This window comes from Argiope bruennichi, chromosome 11 (assembly GCF_947563725.1).
Source record: "Argiope bruennichi chromosome 11, qqArgBrue1.1, whole genome shotgun sequence".
In the NCBI taxonomy this organism is placed as follows: domain Eukaryota; kingdom Metazoa; phylum Arthropoda; class Arachnida; order Araneae; family Araneidae; genus Argiope; species Argiope bruennichi.
The window spans coordinates 40,880,946-40,901,702 of NC_079161.1; the positions used below are offsets into that span (position 1 = coordinate 40,880,946).

The 20,757-nt window shown below is 31.9% G+C and overlaps 1 protein-coding gene across 1 annotated transcript in view; it reads right to left on the bottom strand.

Moving 5' to 3' along the window:
* Positions 1 to 3,658: 3,658 nt before the first annotated feature.
* Positions 3,659 to 20,757, bottom strand: part of LOC129956429 (venom peptide isomerase heavy chain-like) — a 37,788-nt gene continuing 20,689 nt past the window's right edge. The window contains exons 4-8 of the mRNA XM_056068310.1: positions 20,115 to 20,212; positions 15,833 to 16,152; positions 11,741 to 11,865; positions 7,320 to 7,529; positions 3,659 to 3,982 (exon numbers count right to left, since the gene is read on the bottom strand). Of these exons, the coding sequence (XP_055924285.1) occupies positions 3,923 to 3,982; positions 7,320 to 7,529; positions 11,741 to 11,865; positions 15,833 to 16,152; positions 20,115 to 20,212 (813 nt within the window). The 3' untranslated portion in view covers positions 3,659 to 3,922. The remainder of the gene's footprint in view (positions 3,983 to 7,319; positions 7,530 to 11,740; positions 11,866 to 15,832; positions 16,153 to 20,114; positions 20,213 to 20,757) is intronic.

The window sequence follows — 20,757 nt, forward strand, 5'->3', positions numbered from 1 at the left end:
TCGATGAAAAAATATTGTTTCCAGCCTTTTGGTATAAGAAATTTTCGCAAGTAAAACGTGCCGTTATTGGAATATTGTTACTTCTTGGCAAATAGATGTTCCCAAAGAAACAGTTTTTAAATTTTAAAAAAATAGATTTCATTAAAAGTTAATCAAAAACTTAACATCCTTCCTCAATATTATTGTAGTACATTGCAGAGAATAAATATATTTACCATTTTTAAATGGATTTTTTTTTATGAATGTTACTTTTATTTCTATAGAGTTTTCTCTATATTTGCAATAATTTTTAAAGTTAAAAAGTTTTTCACCATTTGATGATATTGATACATTCAAAGCTAGAATGACATAGTGCCTATTATGACAGTCGAAATGCTGGACAATTGGTGAGAATTGGAATGCCGCCAATTTCAACTGGCGAGAATTGAAATACTGCCTTGACATTCTACAAGTTATCAAGTTCAAGTAAAGTTCACATTGAAATTTACTGACATAATCGATTTTATAAAAAATGTTATAAACGTTTTTACAATATATTGAAACAAGAATATGCCAAATCATAATAGTGTTCTTTTACAATAATTTTTTGTAATTTGATAAATATTTTGTGATTACACTTACAATAAAGTGTAAGTTTTAAAAATAAAATTTTGTGATCACCCTTGCAATAAACATCAAATTTTAAAAATAAAATTTTGTGATCACCTTTACAGTAAAGAACAAATTTTAAAAGTAAAATTTTGTGATCGCCCTTACAGTAAAGAGCAAATTTTAAAAATAAAATTTTGAGATCATCTTTATAATAAACAGCAAATTTTAAAAATAAAATTTTCTGACCACCCTTACATTAAAGATTACATTTTAAAAATAAAATAAAAATAGATTGTTCAAGGCTAAAACAAAATCTACTAATTAAAGAATTAGCAGAATCAGAAGGCACAGAATAAGGCTTCGAACGTTGGAATAGTTTCAAATTTTTTAAAAAATTTTTAAGCAATAACAAAATTATTATGGTGAGAATCTTAATTAATCATAGTTGAAAGTAATATTTTACTCACTATTTGAAAGCTGATTACTAGAGTAACTATGACCATTAGGTAAATCTCTGAGTGACGATACATTATAAAAAAGATTGCCAGTTGTTCCTGGACCTGAAAGTGAGCTACTGCTCAGGAAACTGCTCAGCTACTGCTCAAAACAAATAACTTTTCTTATTTACTGCCAAACGAGAAGAAATGTGTTCTTCAAAAAAAAGAAAGGAAAATCGTTTGCAAAATCTGGTAAACAGTTTCGGGAAAAGACGAGATCTTTCAAAGTTAAAGAAATATTAAATATTCATTTCACAATGAAAGTTTTGGTTTTGATGAATGCTGTTTCGGAACAATCAAAGTTCTTAGGAAGAATTAAAAGAAAAATAAATTTTCCGAAGGTTTTATGCATGTAATTGATGTAAATTTGTTGTTGTTGTTATATGTGCCGACTATTAAGTAACCTATAGTATTATCATGAAAATAATTCACTTTTAATGCGTAATTGTTAATTTGAAGTTCTTTCTGTATTGTTGCACCCTGTAGGAGGGGTCTTCCCAAAACTTTCTCGCATTCTCTAATTGAGATGTTATTTCAGTGAACGCCCTACATGGAATTGGCGGAAAATGGTTACAAAATATTAATGTTTGGCGTCAATTAGCAGTTTTACTGAATCTGATCCTTGGCGAGTATGATTAATCCTTGGAATGCGGTCAAAAGTATCCAAAAATCGAATTTGGGTTTCAAACATGTTCTTCTCAATGGATTGAAACAAAAAATTGATATAAAACTACTCTTAAAATTACAAAATCACATAACAAATTTGATATACTTACGTCCTTGTGTTTTTCAATTATCGTGTTTATATGTTTCTCAAAGTATAAATCGACAGACGGTCAACTCCTTGTTGGATTTCGATCGAAATTTCATAAACGTCTAAACTATAGATTTTAAATCTGTGTACCGAATTTTATCTATCTAGCTCTCTTCGTTTTGTAGTTAACGAACAAACTTATATTCGAACAGCCGTACAAACAGACTTCCTCAGAATGGATTTTGCTCAAAATTTGACAGAAATCTACAAATTTGGTTTTAAGCGTATACCAAATTCCATCCGTACAACTCAAAACGTTCTTGAGTTATCTTTATTGCTGACAGACAGACAGACATTTTCCTAAAATGTGTTTTTCGAACTCAGTGAGATCTAAAACGTGGAGATTCGCTTAAATCTCGAGTTCGAATTTTTTTGACAACAGCAATACTTTCTCTATACTTTGTATACAAAAAAGTAAAAACTATCACAAGAAATATAATATTGGATCATGATAAGCATTTGTTCTTATAATGATCCAATATTATATTATTAGCCGTGTTTGACGACCAGCTGGTTCGCAGACAATTTTGGCTCTGTTTACTTTCAATTAAATCTCTTATACTTAACCTGAAGTTCCTGATTATTTTCCCAAGAAAATGTTTGTAAGCTTAAAATTGTGATTTAAATTAAAGTCGTATTATTTTAGTAGTTTTACAAACATTTGTTTTAACTTATAAATCATCCTAATGCTGACATACCTCGTGAAATCATAGCGTTTAAAAATTTCATTGTCTGGCTCATTTTATCTTCTAATTTTACGGTATTGCAACTTTACTTTTTCACATATATTAAATACATTTTTTATTCTTTAGCTTCCAACAATGAAGGACAATTAAATAATCAAATATTTGATCAAACAAAGAAAACAATTTGAGTTTTAGGACAATGATGTAATTCATTATAGAAAATGAGGCGAAAATAATATTAAGAAATTGTCAAAATTCAGAAAAAATTTGCACAGTTATTATAATGATAACATTAAGAACATGATTTTTTTTGAATTTCAAGATGATTTAAAAATCGCTTTTATGCTATTTTCTATTTACTAGTACTATTTACGCTACTAGTACTATTTTCAGGAGTTATCATGGAGAAACACCAAAATTTCGCCTCGTCTTATTTAACTTTTACTTATTATTTCGCTTAATATTATTTACCTTTTTATTTACAATATTTAATCAAAATTGTAGTTACAATCCCCCAGAAAATGCAAAATAAATAAAATTTCGGTCACAGTTACATATCTCTAGCCACCAAAGTATACTGTGGTTAGTTTAGTTTAGTTATATTAACGACCTGTTTTAAATCAACACTAGGGCTATTTTGGGACGAACCTCGTACTTTTGAACCACGGTCAGACGACGAGGGCGACATCTGAGCTGGCACCTCTCTCCAAATTTCCACACCACACCAGTGGGAGGACGTTTGATCACGATGGATTTAACGCGCACCAGGTCCGCTTACACATCAGTTCTTTGGCGGAATTGGGTCTCGAACCTGAAACCCTCCGGTTCCGAAGCCGGGACCTTACCATCAGACCACCGCGGTCCTCATACCGTGGTTAGGAATCAAAGATCTGTCCCATGGAGTGCCAACACACACAACGCACATACACACACATTTATATTTATTATAAATATAGATATACTATTGTCCGGTGATTTTGTGTCGTAAAATATGTTTTTGTAAAAAATATTTACAAAGGTATTGGAATGTTTCATAATATATCAGTTTTATTATATAATGGGAACGCATTTCTTTTAGTTAGAACACATTTACAAACAATATATAAGACATAAATGATTTTGTTAATATGAAAACTGAAATCAAATATTTATCATTTATTTTGGATAGAAAGATCTCTCAAACGGAAGGCATGATTGTTGCTAGTAGATTTAATCCAAGGAATTCGAAAGAATTCTTTCATAAGCTTGGAAGCTGGTAATGTATTCCATTTGATTCTTCTATCTGCCTTATTTTCAGTTTTCTCTTTTTATTTTAAAGTTTCTTATTCTTCGTCCTATTTCCCTTTTTTCTTTCCTAATTCTTCTTCTTTCCCGTTTTCTTCCATGTATTTTTCCTGAAAGAAATAATAATTTATTCTCTTGTTAAACAAAGGAATTGTTAAAGAATCGTATTTTAAAATTATTAACATGGGAAAAATTAATTTCTTATTTTGCCTTTATATTGTTTTTTTTTTTTTTCATAAATCAGTGAAAAGACGAAGACTTGTACCACTATTACAATGTTTCCTATCATAATTGAAATTTCTTATTTTGGAGCATTATATCTTAACCCTTTAAAAGGCCATTTTTTTCTAGTCGTAATATAGTAAAATATTTTTAGGAATGAGACTGGCTTAAGGAAAGTGATTCATTTTACTTATCAGATAAATTTAATTTGATTAATTAATTTATTGTGTTAATTAATAATTAAGTAACAAATCAAGACACACCATTTTGTGTGAGACAAGGAACTGTAGCATCCAAGTTTCTGTCTTATTGAAAAATTTGTCAGAACTTAAGCCAATCTACATAACTTCACCCAAAGATAGATGAATTTGGTGGGAAGCATACTTCCCATGGCCTTACAAAGGGTTAAAATTGGTGATTATGTTGATAAGCCGATTTTTTTTTTTTTTTTTTTTGCGAAATTATGATTTTTTTTTATTTAATATTCTTAATGTCTGAATAGGGTTCTTCATAAAACTGTTTGAATTTTGTTTGTATGTCTATTTTTGGGAAGTTACACTGATTTTTATATTTACAATTACATATGTTTTGATGCTATTTTACATTTTTAGATGCTATTTTCTCAAATATAGAATATCATAGAAGTTTCTTATGAAAAACCTTATAAATTAAAATCTAATGCACATTTTTTTGTTCAAATTTGGTAAAGTAATTATGTTCTGCAGTCTCTGAACAGATTACTAGAGGATAAATAATCTGTTCATTTAAAAATATTTTATAGTTGTTTTAATGCTTCACAATGCGAAAAAATGGAAAATTTCGCGTTATTTTTCAGTCGAGTGACAGTATCTAAAGAATAAACGGAAATATAGCTTATTTTTAAGTTTAGGCACTGGATAATATATTCCTTAAGCTATCTGCAAAATTTTAAACAAATCATTTGATAAACCTCTAAACTAGAAGATTTTTGCTTTATATCTGTTTTCAGCCAAAAAAGTCGTTTTTTCTAATTTTTAAACAACTTTTTGGTATTTAAGTGGTATATTTTGGTTTCATATATATTTCTTCAAACTTTTTTTTATGCAAATATGCGAAAATATAACAATTTTCGAACGTTTTTCAAAAAATTCATTCTGGACGTAATCACATACCTTAAAAGAATGATTGTGACCACAAAGCAGCCCGAATCCCAAACTGATAATTTTTCCTAAATTTAGTCTGAGAGCATATATATCATCCCAAAATTACATAAATTTAGTAGCCTGAATAAAGGTCCAGAGAGAAGTCACTCTTATAAATTTTTGTATACCATTGATCCAATAAACCACAAAAAATAAACGCGTATTGGAACAAGTCATATTTAGTTTAAAGCTTAGGATCGCAAGCAATTTCTTGACATCGAATTACCAACAGCAAAATATGTACCAGATCAATACAATGTGATAGCTAACAAATTCACATTAACATAAGATAAAAACATAAGATAACATTTGCGAACTTTATAAAGTATGACTGTGGTAAATATAAATATATGGAAGAAAATTTGTATCCGAGGTGAATTGAGTAAAAGTCGTGAGAAATAAAAGGCAGCACAAAGAGTGAATCCTAAAGGCCAGCGCTACTCCTGAATATATCCTCTTTCGGAAGCTGCAACCCATTATGGAAGTGGGGGTAACTCGCACCCACAGTTCTAATGTATACACTAGGGAAACGAGAACCGAACTTTAAGGATGAAGACTTGACATACTTTAAGGATGGAAACATGAAATTTCTCTTCCTCAGTGATACATCAATGATACAATGGCAAGCAGCAAGCAGTATCAGCAACAAATATTTGGAAAGCATAAAGTAAATTTTCAGGGAATTTAGCATTATGTAAAGCAATTCCAACTTCGTATTTTGCTACCCAGGCAACCATGTTGCTTTGTAATTCTAAAATTTTATTTCATCTAATTGTATGATACATTATACCTGATGAATCGTTTATTTTATTTTAATTTTACAGATAACTCCATGAAACCGTTTCCTTTGTTCTTATTATGGTTTAGAGTGAATTCTTTCAATTGGACAGTTTGGCCGATCTCCCTTATTTTTTTAGTTGTTTTTCTAACTTCTTTATTTTGTCGATAGGGGTTCTGTAAACTGTCTCAATAAATTCAGCGTAGTCCCTTTATTATAATTGCACGTTACTGCTCCGGCAATGCGAGATGATATTTTAGATTTAAAGAGTTAAAAATTTAAAAAGACTTTACCAATCGCCATAGATATGTTCAGAGTGATATACACATATTTATATATATAAAATTCTTGATAAATTTCCTGATTTTTATATTAAATTAGTTCTTGCTAACTTCATTCTAAAGTACTCTCTTATTTTTTTTTATCCAATTCCCACATTTTTATTTAACTGTTGCTAACACCTGCTTAACAAAATTATTGATTCCATCGTTTCCACGCCAGAAACTAAGAGATAAAAACCCTTAATGCGTGCACATCTTTTTAAAAAGATACCTAAATTTACCTTGCCAAAATCGACAACTGGTAAAGAAATATCTATCAGACTCTCATAGTAAAATCAGTGAAGGGAAAAGTTTTCTACATTTTGCTCTGAAAATATGATGTAAATAAGCATCGTTTATCTTCCCTTCTGACCTGTTCCATCTCTTCTTCAAAGCTCTGTCAAAATGTGTTTGCACACACAGAGTAAGAGAAACACACAAGCGGAGAGAGAAATGCATATACACATAGAGAGAGAAACACACACACAGAGAGAGGCAAACGCATACACAGAGAGAGAAAGAGAAAGAGAAACGCGTACACACACAGAGAGAGAGAAAGAGAAACGCATGATGATGATGTCGTGTCCGCGTTACCACGGAAAGGGGGTGCAGTAGCTTCTGAGGGTAAAGACCCCTGAGCACCCGAGGGCAGAAGTCGGACTTCTGGCTCATATGAAGATGAAACGCACACATTCGCTTGCCCAACCCCTTTTTACAGGGGGGGGGGACACATTCATACACCTGACAGATAGAACACAGATGAAGAACAACCATGCCCGAACCAGGATTCGAACCCGGGACGCCCAGATAGCGGAGAAGATACGCTACTCCTATGCAAGGTCGCCGGTAAAGAAACGCATAGACACACAGAGAGAAACACACACATGGAGAGAGAGAAAGAGAGAGAAACGCATAGACACACACACACAAGTAGATCTTGCCTTACATTGAGAGATTTGGGCAGATTCTTAACAATAGATTGTATCCATTTCCGGTAAGAAAAAATATCTGTGTAGGCATCGGGGTCTTCTGGACTGCAATCGGGCGGACCCACAGACGTCACTCCCAAGGCGAAGAACTGTTCGGGTGTCGGTGTTTTTCTTCTTATTTCTTCGACGACCGGGAGAGAATGAAAAATGGCTGATCCTGAATCCCCCTGCAATAACAGGAAAACGAAGAACTTTTAAGACTCTCTAACTCACAACATATTATGAAAAAACACGCACATCTGTTTTGATTATTCCGTACGATATTTTTTCTATCCCAATTCTTGCATGTATCAATATTCGTTTCAATGTATAAAATATTCAGTATGCATATCAGATTGGCACATTTCTAAAGAAAATGCTATACATAACATAATTTTGCTATGTGATTTATACACCATCATTTCAGGCACTTAAATGGGAGGAAACATGGAGAATGTCCTCGTTTTTGGTTATTTTTTTTTAAATTAAAAAATATAACTGGCCAAATTAAGTTCAAAACAAGAAACATTTTTTGGGGTAATTAAAAAAAAATGCAATTAATCAGCTTTTCAATGATCTTTCATTTTTACTTCCGCGTTTACGTAGAATAAAGAAAATATAGCAATTGTTAAAAAATATATATGAACTCGCGATTTTGACAAATCTTTACATTTTAGATGTCTCTGAGTTTGAAAAATACATTTTTGGAGAGTGTCTGTCCGTCCGTCTGTCTGTAACAAAGAAAGCTCAAAAACATTTTGAGCTAGACGGTTGAAATTTAGTATGCAGTTTTTACACCAAATTCGCAGATTTATAACAAATTTTGAAAAACATCTGTTGCTAGGAAGTCCGTCTGTCTGGCTGTTCGAATATAAGCTAATACGGTAATTACAAAATTAAGATAGTTACATAGATAAAATTCAGTACGCAGATTTAACATCTATAGAGTAGACTTACGCTAAATTTTAAGCCAAATTCAAATACGTGTTGATTTTTCGTCGGTTTTTACTTCAAGAAACACGCAAATGCGATAATTAAAAAAAGTAACGACTTAAATATATGAAATTTGATGTGGGATTTTGGGAATACAAGTGCAGTTTTATGGCAAATTTTTGTTTCAATGGATTGAGAAAAATGTGTCTAAAGCACAAATTCGATCTTTTGATACTATTAACGCAAACCAGGGATTAATCGCGAAATAACTCGCCAACGATGATACGAAAGATTCAGCAAAAATACTAAATTTAAGCCAAAAGTTAATATCTGTCAAAAGCCAATGCCATGTAAAGCGTTCCTCTGGCGAGACAAGATTATTAGAAAGTATGCGAGAAAAGTTTAGGCAGAATACTCTCACTGGTTTTTCCTACCTGACAACCAATACCGTAAAAACCAAATTGTACTTTAGCCAAGCTTATGGGTAAGTTGCACAATGCAATAAAATATGACAGTGTATTGCGTCGATTTGACGTAAAATTAAATTAAACCAGACCCGATCACACGACGGCTCTTCGGTGGAGTCGTCTCGAACTTGGAACCCTCCGGCTCTGAATCCTAGACTTTACCACCAGTCCGCCGCGGCTTTGTTCGCTTTGTGAAATGGCTGCAGAAGTTACAAATAGAAAAATCTGCAGAAGTGAAGAAGATTTGAACTCTTCAATTACAGCAGATTCTATACCAGAAGCCGAAAACGATGGAACGAGGCAACGATTTCCCGACAACGTCGAAACGGGAGCAAGTGGCGTTCAGGGCACAATGATTTTTCTGCCCCGTTTACATCAGTGCCATAGCAAGCGTAAACGGCGTATGGGGAATTTCATTATTTCCCCCCCCCCCTCCGCTTCATATATAACTTCAAAAGGCAAGACAAGTACACTAATATACATTAATAGCTATCTGCTAAAATAAAAACAAAAATTAAGTAGCGGTGCAATTTTTGGGATGGGTCATATGCGTCCTAGTGGTCTTTTTAAATGGGACACATGTGTACCATTGGGGTTGAAGTGATATAAAATACAGTGAAAAGTTGAGTCTCCATTTTTTAATAATATTTTAAAACCATTTTATTGCAAGAAAACTCCCACCAATTACATATCCAACATTATTCATGACATTTCTATGTATGACACATTGCAAGACAGTTTTTGCAGAGTGCAACTTTACTCTTGGCACATACAGTTTTCGTTCGGGTTTCTTTTTTATTAAGATGATTACATTAAAAGATTACACTAACATATGATAGTTATCATAGAAAACCATTGGGATATACACTTCAATAAATTCCCTACCTACTTATCCCTTTGGATGATTTAAAAATATCAATGGGGCATATATGACTCAATGGAGGCCAAAGGATCAATGTGGTGTTAGTTTGGCTAATTGCATTAATTTTTCTATCTTCAATATTAAGAATGTTATAGCGAAATGAAAGTTTCAACCCTCCACCTTTCTCACCCTCTTTGAGCTAGATGGCCCATTTACGAACTCGTCAAAGATTTTTATATTTCTAATAACATACTTCAAGTCAGGTAAAATCCAATCAAAATTACTCTAGTTATTCTGTTTACAAGATAATATGGGCAAAGTGTTATACGCATACATATGATCGATGAAGAACTGAAGAAATTTTCCCGTAGTTTTGTCATGAGAACCATTGCCATAGGTAGTCAGTCTTCCTGCAAGAATCTACTTAAAATTACCAGTCTCTCCTTGACAACTGTAAAGCGCACATTAATCATTTAAAGGGCCATTTTGTTCTAGTCATATTATGTTAAAATATTTTTAGGTTTGAAATTAGAATAAGAAAAGGGATTCATTTAGCTTATTAGATAAATTTAATTTGTTTCATTAATTAATTTGGTTAATTAATAATTAAGTAACAAACCAAGACACATCATTTTGTCTGAGATAAAGAACTGAAGCCTCTAAGTTTCTGACGTACTAAAAAAATTTGCCAGAACTTAAGCCAACCTACATAATTTCATACAAAGATTGATAAATTTGGTGGGAAGCATACTTCTCACGACCCTAGAAAGGGTTAAGTTTGTTTGTCGCGACATTGAACTCTTTTTGTAACGAATCTCATCTGATGTTCTCATCTGAATTTTTTATTTCTATGTTATTTTCATGTTTAAGCTTGCCCCAATAGGTCCAACAGTGCGCGCCAATTATAGCCCACAATTTTATTCTTCTACGTGGCAAACAATAATTAAACCAGCTTGGTTCAGTTCAGAGTATTATCTCTTATCATTTGATCCACATTTTAACTTTCTCGTATATATAGTATAAACCAGATCCACAGTAATCGTAAGAAAAATTCGAACACGAGATTATGGCGAATATCCCGTTTTAGATCTCCCTGAATTCGAAAAACATATTTTTTGGAAAATGCTTGTCCGTCTGTCTGTCTATGACAAAGATAATTCAGAAACAGTTTGAGCTAGATGGTTGAAATTTGGTATACGATCTTTACGCTAAATTTACAGATTCGTATCAAATTTTAAGTAAAACTTGTTCGGATTAAGTCCATCTGTCTGACTGTTCTGACTCGATTACTCAAAACTACAAAACAAAAAGAGCTAGATAGATATGATTTGTTTTACAGATTTAACATTTATAGTGTAGATACCTGTCAAATTTTGAGTTAAACCTAACAAAAGGTTGAATGTCTGTAGATCTGTATTTTCATACAAAAGTAAACGCGATCATTCTAAAACGCAATGAACTTAAACATATCAAATTTGGTACGGGAATTTGTGATTGCAAGGGCAGTTTTGTGCCAAATTTTTGTTTCAATCCGTTTAAGAAAACATATCTAAAACACAAATTCTATTTTTGGGACCATCGATCGCATGCCAGGGATAAATCGCCAAATAATTCGCCAGGGATCACACGATAAATTCAATAAAAATGCTAAAAATTAATATTTCATAACTATTAAACGCCAGTGCCGTGTAAGGCGATCTCTGGCTTGACAAATTTATTACAGAGTTTTTAAGAGACCACTCCCACTGGTTTTAACCACATTTAACTCATCTTTCAAATTTTCTTTTAACTACAGACATCCATTTAAAATGATTAATTCGTATTTTACGTTACTTATGTGCGCGATTGTTTGTTTGTTTTGTGAGGTTTTTTGGCGCAAGAGCTACATTTGGCTAAGCTGCGCCATGCAAATGGTAAAATATAATATCAGGGGTAAAATACAAGTTCAGATAATAAATATTATGTACTATAAACTCATAATTTGAAACTTATGAAGTGTGACAGTGCACCAATAAAATTTCAGAATTTAAAAAACATCCATAAAAAAACCAAAGAATATGGAATCATATCGTTGTAGATCACGGTGGGCACTTATGTGCGCGAAGTCATGCAAAATTAAAAAAAGACACACACATACCTGGCAAGATGACTGATTAGTTTTCTCTCCGATAGCACATATAATCTGACGATTTTCGCCTGCCATTATTAGACATTCACTTTCATCAACTTGATGCACTTTACCTTCCATCAACTTTTGTTCACCTTGATGAGAGAAAAGCACTCATTTGGAATTGCATTACAGTAGTGAGAAAAAGGAATAGCTAAATAAAATCTATATAATATTGCATTCAAATGATCAGTAATGAAACAAATAATATTTGAAAACACAAATTTTAATTTGCAATCAAGGCAGAGAAGAGTACACCAAGTCCTACTCTAATCGTGGTCCAAGAATTGATTTATAGAACAATATTTCCCATCTCAAAAGATGTTATAAATGAGATAAAGAATAATGTTTGATGCTGTTTGAATCGATTAAATGACTATGAAAGCATTGCGAATTCTAATATTTTATATAGTCCCCTTGTTCTATTAATTAAATTGAATAAACTGCTTATGATACACAAACATTATCGATAATAAAAAGTCTTTTTTGCTACTAAAACTAACTTAGTTGTGAAGCTTTGATTATTCAGATAATGTCAATGCCCGACTCAACAAAGAGATACCATTTAAGACATGCAAATCTTCAAGGCGGTTTATATTTGATCCAATTAATAAAACCGAAAACTTCATTGTTTATTCAATTTGAGAAGAAAAAAAGTTAACCTTTTTTGTTTAAAACTGTGGTGCGCCGAAATATAACAGAGTCACATGAGTAAGAGACTACCGGTAGCAATTAGAAAAATGTTTCCCAACTATAAATATGTTGACTGACAGGATATAAAATGTAATATTTTCTATTATCAAGTTTTTTTTTAACTGGATGCATATGTAACTTAATGGCTTACAAATTAGCTATTAGAACAAGATTAGTTTAGTCACCAATTATATATGTAGGTCTATATACTTGCTGAAATATTCAATATTCTTGAGATAAAAATTATGCCTATATTTTTATAACGAAGTATTACCTATTTAAGTAATTGTCACAAAATCATTATTAAAATATTTCTTATTCTTCAATATTTTTGAAAAATATTTTAAATATTTATAATCATATCCACTTAGCTTTTGAAACATACAAGCAGTAAACGCCGCCTGAAGATAAAATAATGTATATAATATTGACATTCGCTAGGATTAATGAGCATTTGTAAGCAAGACTTAAAAAATATTTAACATTTTAATGTAAAATATTATTTTATATAAAATCATTTTCAAATCCATTTAAAAAAACCGAGGAATTAAAATTACTCACTGTCACCGACAATTTTTCAAAAGCGTAAAAAAACTAATTTCCACAGTAAAATATTCCTAATTTTCTAAAAACAAGACAGAATTTAATTAGAAAATGTAAGTGTTTACAGCTTTGAATGTAAAGACATTCATTTTCAATTGCCAATCTTCATCAGCATTCGCTAAAACATTTCTTTATATTTGAGAACAAAGTTTGAATAAAGGCTTTTCTGTAATACACATTCAAAATTCCGTATATTCTTCGTAAGGAAGGCTTTGCAGTGAGGAATGCATACAAATTTAAAAAGAATGTCAAGATCATACAGCGCCCACTTTAAATAACATACCAATGAAGGGCATATTTCATACCATAGATATCTCGCATGCTAAGAGTTTCATGTAAACATATTAATATAATTGAAAAATGGATTTTAGAATTATTGATTCATAACATGTTTATTTGCTTCTGTATGACGTACTGTATTTACATATTTGCCTTCTAAATGAAATATTGTTAATGGAGCTGTCGCCCCGTAGCTGGATCGTTGGGAACCAGACATAATTGTTCTATGGTATGATGTTCTAGAAGGCCTTCAGTTGAAGAGGACATGTAGGATTCTTTGGCATCCTGATATTAGGTAGATCTTCTTCACGTCAGTATGCATTTGCCGACTACAAGACTTCGAAAACGGCCAAGTAAAATTTTGAATATTCACATTTTATTTATATGGAATTCATTCATATTAGGTGAGAGTGCAGGGTCACAATAATTTTCATTATTCCTACATGAAATGTATGTCTTTTATCAGGCTTTCATGTTACCAAATAAACATGAAGACAAGAATTATAATTTGGGAGCAACTTCTCAAGGGAAGACTGTGGTCAATGCTTGCCGCAGCTCATCTATTGCCATCTACATAATGCATGTTTACCATGTTGGATTGATTGAAGCATCTCGTCTTTGCAATATTCTTGAACCAAATCTTGTTCTTCTAAACCGGAGGAGTTAAGATATGGGAATGTAAAGCTCTCATATAAATATCAGTATGCAAGATCTCATTTCACCGATGGTTATATACTGGCGTTTTTTTGGAACCATCACCGATGACGGATCGTAACTTTGTATGAGAAGGCGAAACATGAGGTGCTCGATATTAAGCACTTATGCATTAACTGTAGTGCCGATATTGTGTTTCACGGCGTTTCGGTAATTCTTTTAATCCTGGGCACTACGATAGGGCGAGAGTTTCTTCTTCGTGATTACCCTACCTCTTGCTCTGTAGGATTTTCCAGAAAAGGATGTTTAAGATACAGAGTTAAGAATTTTACAACATTATTTTTTATTATTGCTTATAGAATGTACAGTCTTACATTATAGAATGTAAAGTCTTTCTGTACGAAAATTTTTGAGGCAAGTGAACTGGTGAGAGGTAGAACTGTACGAGTCCAAATTACCTTTCCTTTCACTTTCTCTATGCGCATTTAAATTTAAATGATTATAAAAGTATAGCGCCTGTACAAACTTAAAATATGGTTATCTTAAATTAAGAATTTCATAAAAGCACTGTTTGTTTCTCTTTTCACCAATTCAATTCTACATGGTATCCTTTCTAACAATGGGCCAATATCTGTTTTATGAATTATTATTGATAAACATACGCGTGCAACAGGTAAAATAGTGTAACTGAAATAAGGAATTACATTTTGTTATATCATTACAATCAATAAGTACGTTTCTGAAAACATTACGAAATCTAGATTTTTATTCAGTCCGAAAGTTCCATTTGTAATATTTACCAAAATATTCTGGAGAATCAATATTTCAGGCAAAGTAAAGGCCTACTATTCTGTAACAAAAAGTTACCAAATCATGAAAGAATTTTATTATTTAAAGCCAATTTAGGCCATTTCATTGGCCACGTGGTGTTTGATAAATCAATCAACTCACATAGTTTTCTATAAGTAAATATTATTTGAATCAAAGTTATGAAACTGAACGCTTCATGATTTGGTTATGTTTGGTTGTAGAAGTGTGGATTTTTTTAAAATTTTAAACCTTAAGGTAAGTAAATAATGTAAAGTATTGCGTCTATATGATAGAGAGGAATGGGGAGAGTTTAAAAATTCAGGCTTTTAACTTTTCAACAATGCAATTATTGTCACTTTAATTCTCTTTCGCTTTTGATTTTTTTTCTTAGAAAGTTTTTCTAACTCAGTAATTTACTCTGAAGAGCACTGTTGAGTTAAATTATCTTGGTTAAGTTACTTTCTTTTCAATGCAAAAATCCCTACTCATAGTCGAAAATAAAAATAGTATAAAATATAATAGACCAGGATAGCCTATTTGGTAGGGCGTTGAATTTGCATCCCTTGACTCTACCTGTATATGGTGGTTGGTACACCTATAAATCTGTCGTAGCCACGAAGTCCTCCATGTCGAGACAATACCACTGGGGGTACTGGATCAGAAGTGATCGTTCTCTGATTCAGGTCTAAGTTACGATTTGTGGATTAGTGAATGAAATCCACCTCATGAAAAGGGCTGTGTCACATGAGTAGCTAAGACGTAATCTTGGCCCTAGATGGCGCTATTGAAATAAGAGATGCTAAAACTCGGCTTAAATAGCTTACTGAGTCAGTGGGCTTGTCTATAACAAGAGCCATAAACAACAACAATAAATATAAATTTTTACGATATTTAAAACATTTTTTCAGCGAAAGTATATATCTATAGCTACATGCTTAGAAATTATCTACTGAGGCAGGATTAGAATTTGTATGTACAGTAGATAAAACTTTAACTATGAATTTCTTGTACAAGATTACTTACTCTTTTCGTTATCGTTGTATTTACCCCATCCAGAAATAGTTAATTCTTGGCCTTCTTTGTTTAGATTTTTATAAGGAATGCATATTGGTTTTGCTATTCCCTTACAGTCGATAGCTTCCTTCAGTTCCACCAGAGCGATGTCGTTGACGTACGTTTGCGGTGTGTATTTTGGATGTGGTACAATGCTCTTTACTTCCACTGCCATAACGTCAGTTGACTCTTTCTCGTAAAAAAGACCAACATAAATGCTTTCAGGCGGCCTGAAACACTCTTTGTCCCCGTTTTCTTTGAAACACTCTTTATGCGGCCTCTTCTCTTCACTGAAATAAACAACTTCACATGAAAAAAAGCATCTGTTTTGATTTTCAATTTGGTATATTTATGTCAATTACTCATATCTTTTTCGATTCAACTGCTTCTATTAACAAATCCTTTTTGACAGAATTCATATAGCAAAATGAAATCACAATAATGTAATTAGAGAGGCGAGTTATAGGTACATATAAGTGCCGGCATATCTCTTCTAAAGGAAAATGTGTGCGTATGTGTTAATTCTGATGGCTTTATATTTTCATCTGGAGTTTCGAAATTTGTCATAGATGGAAGGTAGAAAGTGGACAGTCTTTTAAAAATCATAATTAGAACTTTATTTAATTAAATATCAAGATTTTGACGTTTTTTCACGATAAATATTATATTATAAAGCAGTATGTTGCATCATTATTATCGTTCAAAAAATAGAAAATTAGTAATCCTAACTTTTTGCAGATGCAATTTCATAGGCAAATTAATAGGCAAAAATTACCTTTTTAAGGGTCATTTTTTCTAGTCATATTATGTTAAAATATTTTTAGGCTTGAAATTAGAATAAGAAAAGAGATTCATTTAGCTTATTAGATAAATTTAATATGATTGATTAATTAATTTGGTTAATTAATAATTAAGTGACAAACCAAGACACATCCTTTTGTGTGAGATAAAGAACTGAAGCATCTAAGTTTCTGTCTTTCTAAAAAAAAATGTCAGAACTGATGCCAACCTACATAATTTCATACAAAGATTGATAAATTTGGTGGGAAGCGTACTTCCCATGGCCTTAGAAAGGGTAAAGTTTGAATAATTCATCTGTCATTCAATATCTTTTTAACTTTGAGGTAATTGAAAAGCAAATAGATAGTTAAATATTCAGAATATTAAAAATTGCGTATTCATCGGAAATTTATAACTATGCGTCATTTCAAAATTTTTGCATACCGTAAAAACTTGGTTAAAAAATTTCCATCTAAGGCCACAGTACAAAAGTCATTCTTAGAAAGGAAAATTCTAAACTATGGCTTCCCTATCGGCAGGGAAATTCAGTAAGTTTGAACAAACACATGACCAAATAGATGAAGAATTAATGAATGATTCATATTAAAAAATAAAACAAAATGGATCATCTACCATTATTACCTTTCTGTATTTAATGCTGATATTTGATGAATTTGTGTCATACTGTATTCGTATATAATCGTGGTTGGAATAAAATAATTAAAAGCAAAAGTAATTAATTATTAGATATAAAAAAGTGAATACGGGAGAATTGAATTATTTATTTGACTCATAATCTATTGCCTTGCTCCTGACGTAAAATACATGACAGCACAGATAAAAGCTTGTATTACGGACATAGAGTGTATTAGAACCTAAACATCAATAAACATTTCATTTCTTTCATTCAAAATGTTTAAAGGCATTTTATCCTCAATTTCCAAACTTGTTCGCAAAAAATTCATTGTTTTTAAAACTGTTAACCGTTTGTTACAGATTGATTCTTAAATCAATTTACATATGTGTAAGGCACATCGGAACAAGAAGTTTTTAGAGCAGAACATAATGTAGAAATCTCAAAAGAAGAATGAAATAAGAAAATCTTTACCAACGAATTCATTATAAGAGACGGATGCATAAGATTAAGCGTATGACAAAAACTTAATGAGATACAAATTTATATTAACTAAATAATGCAGCTGCATGAGTAACGATAATCGAAATGTGTTAAGCTTTGACGGTCCATTCTTTTGAGCATTTATTTCAAATTCCCCACAGTACAGTCTTGTTCTTTACAATGAGTTCCACAGGCCGTTACATTTATTTGTCATAGTACAGTTAACTAATTTTTTTTTATGTATGCAACTATGCTGTTTTGAATTTTATATTATTGAACATGTACTGTGTAACTTATACACAGCATATTTTCATTTTGCTTAACCCTTTCTAAGGCCGTGGGAAGTATGCTTCCCACCAATTTTATCAATCTTTGTATGAAATTATGTAGGTTGGCATCAGTTCTGACAAATTTTTTTAGAAAGACAGAAACTTAGATGCTTCAGTTTGTTATCTCACACAAAATGATGTGTCTTGGTTTGTCACTTAATTATTAATTAACCAAATTAATTAATCAATCATATTAAATTTATCTAATAAGCTAAATGAATCCCTTTTCTTATTCTAATTTCAAGCCTAAAAATATTTTAACATAATATGACTAGAAAAAAATGGCCCTTAAAAGGGTTAAATCACTAATGCACAGATTATTTTTACTGTTCCTTTTTGTATTTCAGACTTTTTGCTCTATTGTAGAAATGGCTTTTCTTTAGATTTGTACTACGATATTAAAATTACTTTAATATGATTATTAATGTACAAAATTACTCACCTCATACACGAAGCTTATTAGAGGTCAAAGCCTTGATACTTTCAATCTATCAGTAAGGAATTTTTTTCTAGTATTGCAATTTATTGTGCAATGCTTGACTTTTGAAATACTCAAGTATGTTTAGCAAGCATTTCGTATTACAATAAATAAAATTTATCTCAATAAACTTAAACGTCGAATGTTCCAAGAGAGAAACAGAAAAAATATGTAGGGAACACGTCATGGCTGAAAGTTAAAAGGCTTTTTCATTTATTTCGCCTTCCACATTTTAAACATTTTGAGATGCTATTTCTAATCATCATCCCACCGTTTACCCGCTGTATTTCTCGATATTTGACTATCTTGATAAAGTGGGAAATTTTTACTGATATGTCCTTCAAAATAGATCAGAATAATTTGAATGAAACATTGATACAAAAAGTGAAAACCAAGAAGAAGCAGAATTGGAGCCCCAAGAAAGTTTCTTTTAAGCCAATTGAAGAACGTACAACGTGATTAAAATCTAAATATTTTCAGCAATTTACGAAGTAGAAAAGTAGAAAGCTACAGACGGCAACCCTTGACGAATTATATTCCAAATGCAGTACGAATCTACATTTTAGATTGTAATACTTTGCACCAAATCATATCTTCTCAGGTCATTAAAACTTGTAATTTTCTAGTTTAATTCTATTTGGACAGTTACCCTTTCTTTGAGTGGATTGGATCCAAATTTTGATAAAAATCTACAGATTTGGTAGTCACCATACCGAATTTCCTCCTGTCTAATTCAAAGTGTTTCTCAATTATTGTGTTCCCAAACGGATAGACATAATTCCAAAAAAGTGTTCTCATTTTTCAGAATTGGTTGAAGGATGGAGATTGGCAAATCTGGAATTTGTATTTTTTTGACTATTACAATATTTTCCCTTAGAGTATTTCGTATATAGCAAATTAACATAAGATTGAGCAGGATCTAAAACTATTATTCCAAAATCATGCTTGCATGCTATGAACCCTAGGGTTGATAGCCGAATAACAAAACCACTAGATAAAAGTGTGCACTCCTTTTCGGAGATTGTTATTTTCCTTATGAAGTTACCAGCACAATACTCCCTCACCAGTGAGTCGGTGGAGTTTATCGCGCCAGTTATGGCAAGCGATGAACGTGATTATTGCGCCAAGCGTTATGGCAGGCGACAGCGAACGTGTGTGAGTAGTTGCTGCAGGTAGATGGAGCCACGACAGCTGAACGATGGGTGCGGTTGTTCAGAACTAGGGTCACCAATGTACAAGTTTGAAGGTTCGAACTTTCAACGGTAGGATTCACAGCCGAGTAACAAAGCCATTAGACAAAAGTGTACACTCCTTTCCGGAGGTTGTTATCTGGCTTTTGAAATTACCACCACAAATGCATTCAAATAGAAGCTGATTTCTAAAATGCAGTTTACACTGAAACACTAAAAATTTCATAATACACTACAATTTTTAAGACTTAAAATTAGATAATAATTTCGAAGTTTTCAAGAATTAAAAAAAGATCAGGCATTAATTTTGTAAATATAATTACACTGTTTTTATACGGTAGAAAATGCCACAACTTACATGTCGATGCAGTGTGCAGCAGTGATGACGAACTTCTCAGATATTAACATTCCACCACAGAATTTATGCGTTGAATTACCTTTTTCCATGAAACTTACCTTTTAAAAGACAAATCAAGAATAAAATTTAAAAAAATATTTTAGAGAATTATGATAAGAGCATACACAGATGTTTGATATATTGTAAATATCTTTTAATATTTCAGAATCTAATTTTTTTTAATTAAAGAAGTGTTGTACTTCAACTATTGTAAGAAATATTGGGTAACGACAAAAGAATTCCCCAAATCAGAAAAGTCATATTTACAAAGGGCGTTCAAAAAGCAAATTGCACTTGTTCCTCCACATTCTCATTTGGACAGTATCCAAAGACAGGTTCAACCTAAATAACAAGATCCAAAGACAGGCTCAACCTAAATAACAATATCCTAAGACAGGCTCATTTGGACTGTATCCAAAGACAGAATCATACCTAAATAACAATATCCAAAGACAGGCTCATTTGGACCTTATCCAAAGACAGAATCATACCTAAATAACAATATCCAAAGACAGGCTTATTTGGACCTTATCCAAAGACAGAATCATACCTAAATAACAATATCCAAAGACAGGCTCATTTGGACAGTATCGAAAGACAGACT